This window comes from Leiobunum rupestre, chromosome 9, assembly GCF_980474605.1.
Source record: "Leiobunum rupestre chromosome 9, qqLeiRupe1.1.hap1, whole genome shotgun sequence".
NCBI lineage: Eukaryota > Metazoa > Arthropoda > Arachnida > Opiliones > Sclerosomatidae > Leiobunum > Leiobunum rupestre.
The window spans coordinates 9,276,787-9,287,132 of record NC_143392.1 but is presented as its reverse complement, the minus strand read 5'-3'; the positions used below and the strand labels follow the sequence as shown (position 1 = coordinate 9,287,132).

Sequence of the window (10,346 nt, the reverse complement as noted above, 5' to 3'; positions counted from 1 at the left end):
TGGATATCTACGATTTCTAACGCAGTCAATGATTTCTTGGGTGTGCGAGTCATTATATGATATTGGAAATTGGACGGCATTGGTCTTTTTCATGCGGTATGTGTCACAACGTCAACTGGAAGTTGAAATAAAATGAGCGTTAAAGATGCGGCAAGTATTTCGTAAGCGAGAAAAATACAAATACCATCTGTAGATGTTTCTTTCATTAAAATTTGCTTAGTATTATATTCAACTGATAAATATGTACTGTAAAAAGGGTTAAATTCAATTGTGCATTGTTTTAGTGAATCTAACTCGCTGTTGTAACTACTTAATTTATAATATTCTGAATAAATTAAACTCGATTGTTTCGTCTCAATTATTTAAATTAAAATTAAAATTTTATACCGGGCAGGATTTGAACCGATAATACGTTTTTCGTAAATAACTCTGAATTGCGGAGATATCTTTGGGGGTCGTATCGAGAAATTAATACCACTAGGGACCATACTTCCGAGGAGAGGTATATTTTGGCTTGCCAACTTGTTTCTAGCACCTACCGGTGAAAAATATTTTTTACAAAAACCCGAAATTAAAGCGATCCCACACTAGAAATAATACCCTGAAAATTTCGCAACTCACTTGCAGTTTCTGAAAAAAAAATGACCAGTCAGAGCATTTCAAAACACCGTGTATTTAAAATTAGTTTAAACAGAATAAAAAAATTAAATAAGACTGAAAACCATTTAGAACTGTAACAGCAAAAGTCTATAATAATTTAATAGTAAACAGCTGGCCCGGGGTGGGGTATAATAGAGTTCTGATCCAAGGTTCGTAAATCGTGCATGCTCTGATCAAAGATAATTTAAACTCGTACCCTAGATTCGAATACTGAGAGCTTTCCCATTGACGGTTTTGTTACGAAGCGTTTACCCTCCTCCGGCACGTGACCTCAGAAAAATCGGGCTCCATCGGTTGCGGTAAGGCACAAACCATGGAGCGAATTTTTTCTGAGTTCCGGCGGGAAGTGGGTAAACGCTATCGGCAACGCGCGAGAGAGTTATTTCGAATCTAGGGTACGAGTTTAAATTATCTTTGCTCTGATCAAAGATATTGGAGCCCTTTGCTTTCCCCGCCCGGTGCGCCTTTTGATACCCAGTCCGGGCCTGCGCATGTTGGAGTGTTTGTAAGTATTATGGCGTATGTTAGTGTGTTATTCCGTGTTATTGCATACGTTGCGGTTTTTGTATTTCTACTCTCCCTCTGCCATGGAAGAAGTAGAGAAGGAATGGCGGCAGCAAAAAGCATAAGAAATTCCCCTTTTTGTTCATTCCCCCCATTATTTTACCCGGCATCAAGTTTACACGGAGCTACACCTTCCATTCCTGGGGCTTAATATTCTTTGGCTCAACCCTCATGCGCATCCTATTGGTCTGAATGTCCGTATTCAATGCTCTATAGTAAGGTACAACCATATATAAAGGAAACGTATATAAAGGTCTAGATAAAATATTTCAAAGGGAGTGAATACGGAGGTGACAGCTAGGCTATCCTTATAAGGCGCTATCTATCGGTAAGAAAGCTCGTGCTATCGTCGCGAGAGCCATTGTCTCCTGCTTAAAAATTATACTAAAAGTCACCAACAGATGGTGTCTAAAGACTACGGCCTACGGAAAGGTCAAGCACTTAGTACTAAAATGCTAAGAGAGCTCGCGCTCTTGGTCACGTGCCTTCCTCGGTGTCTGCTGGTGTCAAGTCCATTGAGTTGGGAATATTAATCTAGAGATCCAATCAAATCTGCTCCCCGCGAAACAAGTTTTTGAAAAATACGAATGTGCGGTCTGCTCTAAAATCCATTATTTTGAAGAAAAAAAATATTTTTGCTTGAAAACGCGTCTTATTTGAACGAATCATTGAGAGATAGACGGCGCTACGGGTAGAATGATAACGTTTTCTCGTCATTTGGGACGCCGATGGGAGCAGACGACAGTATTCTTATTTTTAAAAACTTGTTTCGCGAAATACTGAAATCCGACGTTTCGATTGGACCTCTAGATTAATATTCCCAACTCAATGGTCAAGTCCGTATTTTACATTAGGCTTAGACGCCCTGAAATTTATCTAGACCTTTATATACATCACTTATATCTATGGGTACAACTTATTTGGTTGGTCATCTACTGCGTACGGTTTTTAAAATTTTAACGGATATTTTTTCATGTGTAAGTAGTTTAGGGCAAATTAAATTGCTGATTTAACTTTTAATTATAATGGTTGGGAAAAACTGTTGCTACAAAGGGTGTAAAAACGATTCGAGATCAAGCAATCAAGATTATATGAATGGAATATTTTTTTTACCTTTTCCAAAACCAAAGACTAATCTAGATAAATGTAACCGTTGGATTTCGGCTTGTGCTAGATCAGAATTTTTGACACTTGAAAGAATAACTAAAAACAGGCAAGTGTTTCTATCTTTAATTTTTCTTACATTGTTAATGGTAACTAACTAATACTCTTTTTACGTTTATAGATATGTATGTTCTTTTCATTTCATTGGTGGTGCTGGACCAACTCAAGAATTTCCTGATCCAATTGCTTATCATCAACACTGCTCTGATGACACGCACCATACATGCACAATTAAAATGGAAATTATAAATGACAGTAATTCTAGCGTCAACTCTGAAAGACACAGTTTGAACACAGAAAAACGCAGTTTCAACCTAGACTCTAGCTTGAGCTCTAACACATCTAGTTTTACTTCCAGTACCGAAGAAAATAGCCTAAGAATAGAAGACACAAAACTTCACATTGATGACCCAAGTTTAATTGTGGGTAACCTAATTTTGAGCATTGAAGCTCCTATTGAACAAAGCTTGATTGTTGATGAACTGGCCTTAACAACTAAACCACTGAGCTTAGTTACCTCTATAAGTAGAGGATTTGCCACAGTTTTGAATAATGATGACTTGCGTAAACAAGTTCTCTTATCAGAAGTAACTAATACAACAGACCTATTAAAGAAATTTATCGAAAATCAATTCTTCAGTGACATAAAAGAATTGACCTGGACCATTTCTCGGAAAGAAGATTCTACCTTAAGTCTATTTAATATTAACTGCTCTCCTATATGCGCTATTGAGGTAAAAATTAACCTAAATTTAGAGTTTGAAATTATAATTTATGGGAAAGCGCTTCCTAAAAACCACTCTCTCTTCGTTACGTTTTCCAAAACCATATCAAAGCTCAGTGATTTACTAGAATTGTTAGTTTACGTAACTTCCTTATCTCTATGCAATGGCACTAGTTTAGATGTTCAGGAAAGTAATAATTACAGTGGAAAGTTGGGTTTTGTAAATATATACACCAAAACCCTTTATTCTGTAAAATGTGACGGTTTTGTTACAAATAGGGCACAAAGTTGTAAAAATTGTAAATATTTTCGCAGTTCACAAATTTTAAAACTAAAACGAAAGAAATGTATTAAAGGACCTCACCAGTTTCGAAATTTGACAAGAATGGCTTTAGTAGCTTCCTTAAGAGCCCAAAAGCGTCAAAACTTAAACAAAAGTCAACAAAATGTAAAATTGAAGAAAACAATTAAAACCCTTAAGAAGTCATTGTCGGATGTAGCACCCTTTCTTTTTGCTGACTCTGTAAATGAGGATACATTTTGCGCAAAAGAAAACTTTTTACGTCTCTTATACCATGAACAATTAAAATTACTCAAGAACAAAAATAAAAGACCTAAACAGTGGCACCGTGGCATTATTAGATGGTGTCTTTATCTCCGAGCAAAATCTCCATCAGCTTATGAAACTTTACGTGAAGTTCTGCCTCTACCCGCACGAAGAACCCTCTGGAAATACGCTTCGGAATTTTCTTGTGAAAGTGGTTTTACCCTGCAATCTGTGAAGAAAATGAACATCAAAAATATTTCTCTCTCATTGTCGACGAGATGAAAATCAAAGAAGACCTGATTTATAGACCCAATAACGGAGAAGTGGTTGGATTTTGCCATTCGAGTGAATCTGTAGAACTTTTAAAACAAGCAGAAAATGCTACTTCTTCCATGCCTCTGCTACTAGTGGGGTAAAGTAGCACTGCCATTACTCTATTCTGATAGCTGTCAGGGGGGTGGGGGAAAGAAACTTTAAGGAATTTTTATAGAATATGAAAATTAGAAAAGTAGTTTAACTTCCAAGTGAACATTTGATCAATGAGATAACTTGAGTGTAGACTTTTTAATTTGAAAGAATCTTTGAAAGTTTTTACGGGCTTTCGTTTTGCCATGGCAACCGAAAACATTTTTGAGAACATGATTTGGAAATTTTTCTATTGAAAATAACATGGGAATCTGCTTTCCCCTCTGTGAAACGTTTTAAAAAATGAAAATAATTTAAAATTTCAAAACGTTAAAAATACCTTGAAAATTAAATTTCATCAATTTCAAATGCAATTTGGTATATTTGATCAAATTTAGGAAAAAAAATTCAAAATTGATCAATTTTGATCAAAATTTAATTTATTAAATTTGATAAAAATAGATTAACTTATGATTATTTTTTTAAATCGGGTAAAAATGGATAAATCTAATATATTTGATAAAATCTTGACATATTTTGACCAATGTGATCAAAATGAGTTTTCAGAATGAGTTAAAATGAAAAAAATATAAGAGAAAATGAATAAAAATGCCTGTAATTGGCTAGATATTCTTAACTTTTGTAAATAAAAAAAATTATAAAATTTGAAAAATTTAATTTTTTTTATTAAAATTGATCAAAAAGGTTAAAATGGTTAATAATTAGAAAAAATCTAAAATATTAGAGAAAATGATATAATTGTCGAACAAACATCTTATTTTATTTAAAAACAATTTGATTTTAATTTTTTTTTATAAAATAGGTTAAAATATGGTCGATTTTATCATTTTTGAAAAACAAAGTTTTAAATAAACCTTGATAATTTTTTATTATTATTATAGCTCTTTTTATCCATTTCCTATTTCTCATTATATAACATTTTGAATATATTTTACCTTTTGATCAAATTTATCAAAGTTCATTATGATTTGATCAAATATATTTAACTCATAAATATTTTTGCCCAATATTAATTATTCAAATTTAATAAATTTTTTATAAATTTTGATCCAGTTGATAAAAATATAATCAAAATTGATCGGGTTTAACCTATTATTTTATAAATTTTTTTTGTTCATTTTCTTCATTTAATATTTAATTTTTAGCCATTTTAACCTTTTTGATCAATTTTAATAAAAATAAAAAAAATTCAAATTTTATAATATTTTTAAAAATATAATTTTTTTACAAAAAGCTTAGAATATTAATCCAATTACAGATTTTTTGGGAGTGATTAGCTCCTCGGCATATGTCTTGGCTATATTGTTATTTGTCCTTAATTATATTCAAGAAAGTAGAAAGTAATAAAACAATGGGTGATTCTGAATAAAACAATTTTTTATTTCTAATCAAGCCTTGCGGTTATTCTTTCCAGCAAACACACAATTCTTAAATGTATTTAAATATTACATCTTTTTTATCAGCAACAGACTGAATTTCAAATTTTACAGGGCATTTTAAGAAGTTACTTAATAGTTCTTCTGAATAACCGATTAAGAAATACATTTTTCTGGGCAATATACTTTGGGTTACCAACCCACCTATATAAATTACATTATGTCTGCGTTTTATTATAACTTCTGATAGAAACAAGCGATGCCATGTTCCAAAAATGAATTTTCTAATGAAAAAGTCTTCTACCGTAGTTTCGCTCTGCCTCGTTGATTCGAATAAGTTGCCTACAACATTTATATGAAAGTTGTTTATTGCATTATTGAGATTAAAAATAATTCATAAAGTACTTGTGTTCCAAGAATTCCACGATTTTCTAACGCCAATAAAATGTGGAGGATTTGCTTGCTCGTATGTCAGGGGTTTGTTTTGTTTGAAGGTAACTTTGTACCTTCCAGAAGTGACTTTGAAGCATGTTTCAGACAAGTGAATCCCTCGTGATGTATAACTCCATACTAAATTGTGCGTGTTTAATGGTTTGCATAATTTAAACAGGCTAAAAGCCATGTTTTGTCAATAAACACGCATAAATTTTAATTATAACAAGGAATTTTTTTAAAATAGAAATCAGGCACGTATTCTTCTGAACCTTGAACTCTTGATTAAGTAAGCAGTCCCCCAAGTGGGAAACGCAAATCGTTTCTGATAGTAATATATATTTTTTTTATTCTTTCGATATTTTTGTCATATATAATAATTAATTCATTGTCGCGTTTTAATATTAGTTAACTTAGTTAAAAATTACATAAGAGTATATCTTATTACTTCGTTACGGCTGACGGGGAAGGAAGTGCAACAACAAAAATAACGGGACGTGGAGGAGCGGCGTTATTAAATTGAACGTCATTTTTACGTCATTCCGATCAGTGTGTGTGTTTTTCGCGTATCGCGCTTTTGTAGTTTATGGTTTTTCCTTGTAAAAGCACCTATAAATTGTGGTGAGATAGTTAATATTTTTGTATATTTATTTTTATAGTTTAGATGAAGCGTGGCGGTAGCTTTATAAATATATCTCTTAGCTTTATTTTGTTGCGTTTGAAGTATATTTGGTCATTGTGAATTCGGAACACCCTTGAAATCATTAAGCCTTGGTCTACAAAGTTAGCGTTCGCGTCTAACTTATGTTTTTAACTTAATACGCGTTTACCTACCGGGCCTTGCCTGCTCTTATAATTTAATCATTTTAAAATTATCTTTAAAATTCAACAAATTAATTGGTTGGAGAATGAAGTTAATCCACTCTTGAGATATTTTCATTATTTCCTCATTTCGGAAATAAAAACTACTGTTTGCACCCAATGTTAGACCTTCATGTAATGATAAATTAAATGTTAAAGATTTTTGATAAGATAAAACATTGGTTAAAGGACATTTTTAAGAGCTTTATTGTCAGCTTTTTACGCCTCTCTTACAGAGTTTGGTAGTAATTCCTTTTTCCCCCTTTCCAGAAGATGTTTCTCGTAGATTGGATGACTGGGTTTTTAAACCTTTTTGGACTATGGAAAAAAAGTGGAAAGTTACTATTTTTAGGGTTAGATAATGCTGGTAAAACTACGTTACTTCATATGCTTAAAGATGACAGAATGGCACAGCATGTCCCAACATTACATCCCAGTAAGATCTTAAATTTGAACTATAGTACAGGTGATATTATATTGTAATCTCTTGTTTTTAGCTTCGGAAGAATTATCTATAGGTAATATGCGATTTACAACATTTGACCTTGGAGGTCATCATCAAGGTACTTGGTTTAATTCCTTACTAAAATTTAACCTTTACCTCATATTGTGTTTTTTCCCTTGTAGCACGTAGAGTTTGGAAAGACTATTTTCCTGCTGTGGACGCTATTGTGTTTCTTATTGACGCTTGCGATAGAGAAAGATTTCCAGAGTCAAAAGCGGAGTTAGATGTAAGTATTGGTTTTTCATTTACACCACTTTACTTAGTATCTAAATTTCATATCCTTTTCCAGAGTCTACTGACTGATGAACAGTTATCGAATTGTCCAGTTTTAGTTTTGGGCAACAAAATTGATCGTCCCGGAGCAGCTAGCGAAGATGAGCTGAGAGCTTACTTTGGATTATTTGGCCAAACAACGGGAAAGGTATGTTTTACATTTTCAACAATAGATATATAGATAAATGTTTGAAGATATGAAAGCTTCTAATACTGTACATATGCCGTATAACAATAATTTTCTAAAGAAAATTGTTTACAATAGTTGTTAGAAAAACCATAGGATATGTAAACTTTCATCGGGGCAGCTGTTTGTCTCAGTAGTTGTCAGTGTATGGTAGATGTTTTGTTGTATTTTTGTACATGGTAAATGTAGCAAAAAAAGCTCCGCTATAAAATTAGTACTAGTATTTTTACAAAATGTAAATTTCTTCAACTGCTGCATACAAAAAAGTATCTTGTGTTTAGTAAATGTTTTCGTACTCTTACTTCTGTTAATGGCTTTTAATGCAGTTAAAAGGCCGCAGAATCGTTAGTTTTGAGGGTCCTGCTACATAATAAATTAATGTGTTTTGAGAAGGGAAAATTAATGTACAGCCAATATATTGGCTATTCGTGGGGGGATATATCGGCCGATATTAACAAAGTTATCTATCATAATAGTGGTGTATAAAATCATTGTAAATGACGGTTCAGTACACTCTCATACCATTTTATTCTAATTTTTCACGAAAAAAAGTTTGAAAGATAATATCCAAATATGTTTCTTTTCATTTTACGTGATGCGTATTTTCTATCACAAATCGAATATAGTTGTTTTTGATATGTTTAAACTCGTAACCCCCTGTCTAAAAAAAGGTATGATCTAGCTTCTGAAGTATGGTGTCAAAGGTGGGGCCAATCGAATAAAATACTATCATTAGTTAGTTAATTGACAATTTTCTTATTTTTAAATGGTTTTTCTGAAAGTATTTTTCTAATATCAGTATCGACCAATATCGGCTTAAGTCAAGCCGATATTGGTCGATACTGATATTAGAAAAATTGGCCGATATATCGGTGCATCCCTACTATTGTCAGCTACCTGAAATTCATCATGAATTTTTTTAAATGATTCTGTGGCTATTTAAACTATTGCATTAGTACTGTTTTTTCCTTGAGTTATAGGAATTTTTCAAAGTATTTCAGTCTTTATTTGTTTATCAATTTGATCTTGAGAAATCTCATCCTCATATTTACACTAGGGCTGTGCGAGTAGTGGTGTTAGGCAATCTAGTTTGGTATTGAGTACGAAATTTTTTTCATTGAGTATTAGAGTAGAGTAATAATGAAGCCGAGTCGAGTAATAGAGTTCTTGATTAAAGGGAAATTTTCTCTTATTAGAGTCAAGTAATTCGAAATAAAACCTAGAGTAATATTTTTAACGAGTTGTGTTATCGAGTACCCGACTATGCAATTTTTTGGTACTCGATAATCGTCTAGTATTTTCCAATTATTTATTTGAGGTAAAGTTCGAGTGCTCAACCTCAAAAAATGCAGAGTAAGCGATGATGTTTGATTACTCGCATAGCCTAAATTTAAACCTTTCCTCTACAAAACTGTGGGTAGTGTGTTTAGTCTATTACCTTGCTTTTCCTTCCTGCTTTGATATTGAAAATTGTAGCTTTAAAAAGTAGCAAAAATTATACATTGGCCAAACAATGTTTTTAACATAACCGTGTTTTTATTGTGCACTTAAAAATATTTATAAAAAAAACAACAGAACAAAGTGCCTCGTTCCGAACTTCCTGGTCGTCCATTGGAGCTCTTTATGTGCAGTGTGTTGAAAAGACAAGGATACGGGGAAGGCTTCCGATGGCTAGCGCAGTACATCTAAATAAAAAGTTGACTTTAATAAATATATTAAATATGAAATGTGGAAGTCTGAGTTTCAACCGTTTTATTTTACCACCACCTTAGACTTCACTTTTTTTTCCTTTTATAAAAAAGCCTAAAAAAATTATTTGTGAATTTATTTAAAGAAATAAAAAGGGATTATTAGTTTATATATGGTTAAATTGTTGCGTTAACCGAGGTAGAGATTTTTTCATATAGTACTTTCCACAAATCTGGGAACTACCTCTATTTCTTTAATTTTAATTTAATAAAATCTCTCAAATTTGTTAAAAATAATAATACCGGTATTAAAAATTGAAGCATTTAAGTTTTGATGGAAAAAAAGTAAAATTTATAGGCCTAAGTATAAGAAAAAAAATAATGACACCTTTGCCTGTTTGTACCCTCATTTTTAATTTTATTAAAAGAAATAGTGTAAGAATTGAATAACCCCCCTCGAAAACAACGTTGTAAATGTTTCGGGAAGCTTTTGATGGATTTTAATTATATAATTTATCAAATTCTTCAAACTCTGTGTGGAATTGGTATGTTTAAAAAAAACATTCTTGATTGTGATAATCGAGATAGATTAACTTTTTTTTATTAGTTTATTATTCTGTAACAAAAAAGCCCTTTATGTGAAAAAGAGTGTTCTTGGTTCATTATTGTGTTGAAATTTGCATTTGTAGCCTGGTTTTTAGTATACAGTGCCATAATGCTATTTCCAATTTCTAATTTTAACGACTATTTTACTCTTAATGTACTCGCTAACATTAGTTTTTTTTTATAACTAACTATGCAAATATGGAAGCCTTTCTGTATTTAAAAAACAATATTGCTCAGAATAATTTTTAAATTAAATTATTATTAATCACCAAATATTTTATTAAAAGTCAATTTCTTTTTAATTAATGAGCCCAAAATTAATTTCGACCCAAT

At 31.9% G+C, this 10,346-nt stretch overlaps 2 protein-coding genes across 3 annotated transcripts; one reads left to right on the top strand and one right to left on the bottom strand.

Annotated features, from left to right (window-relative positions):
• Positions 1-5,468: 5,468 nt before the first annotated feature.
• Positions 5,469-6,306, bottom strand: mRpS24 (mitochondrial ribosomal protein S24). The gene is made up of 2 exons (XM_090158316.1): positions 5,867-6,306; positions 5,469-5,803 (listed from the first exon to the last, which is right to left on the bottom strand). Exons 1-2 carry the CDS (start codon positions 6,081-6,083, stop codon positions 5,514-5,516), a joined length of 507 nt encoding a protein of 168 aa, XP_090014442.1. The 5' UTR covers positions 6,084-6,306; the 3' UTR covers positions 5,469-5,513.
• On the top strand, positions 6,286-9,577 carry Sar1 (Secretion-associated Ras-related 1). Of its 2 annotated transcripts, none has more exons than XM_090158315.1 (6): positions 6,286-6,514; positions 7,028-7,190; positions 7,252-7,317; positions 7,382-7,485; positions 7,549-7,680; positions 9,295-9,577. In XM_090158315.1, exons 2-6 carry the CDS (start codon positions 7,028-7,030, stop codon positions 9,406-9,408), a joined length of 579 nt encoding a protein of 192 aa, XP_090014441.1. In that variant the 5' UTR covers positions 6,286-6,514; the 3' UTR covers positions 9,409-9,577. The 2 variants fall into 2 exon arrangements, with proteins under 2 accessions (XP_090014441.1, XP_090014440.1); XM_090158314.1 differs by having other exon boundaries at positions 7,025-7,190.
• The last annotated feature ends 769 nt before the right edge of the window (positions 9,578-10,346 follow it).

Coding starts and splice junctions, on each gene's coding strand:
- mRpS24 (XM_090158316.1), bottom strand. CDS start 6,083: ATGGCTTTTAGCCTGTTTAAATTATGCAAACCATTAAACACGCACAAT. Junction 5,804..5,866: donor GTGGAATTCTTGGAACACAA/GTACTTTATGAA, acceptor TAAATGTTGTAG/GCAACTTATTCGAATCAACG.
- Sar1 (XM_090158315.1), top strand. CDS start 7,028: ATGTTTCTCGTAGATTGGATGACTGGGTTTTTAAACCTTTTTGGACTA. Junction 7,191..7,251: donor TGTCCCAACATTACATCCCA/GTAAGATCTTAA, acceptor TCTTGTTTTTAG/CTTCGGAAGAATTATCTATA. Junction 7,486..7,548: donor AGTCAAAAGCGGAGTTAGAT/GTAAGTATTGGT, acceptor ATCCTTTTCCAG/AGTCTACTGACTGATGAACA.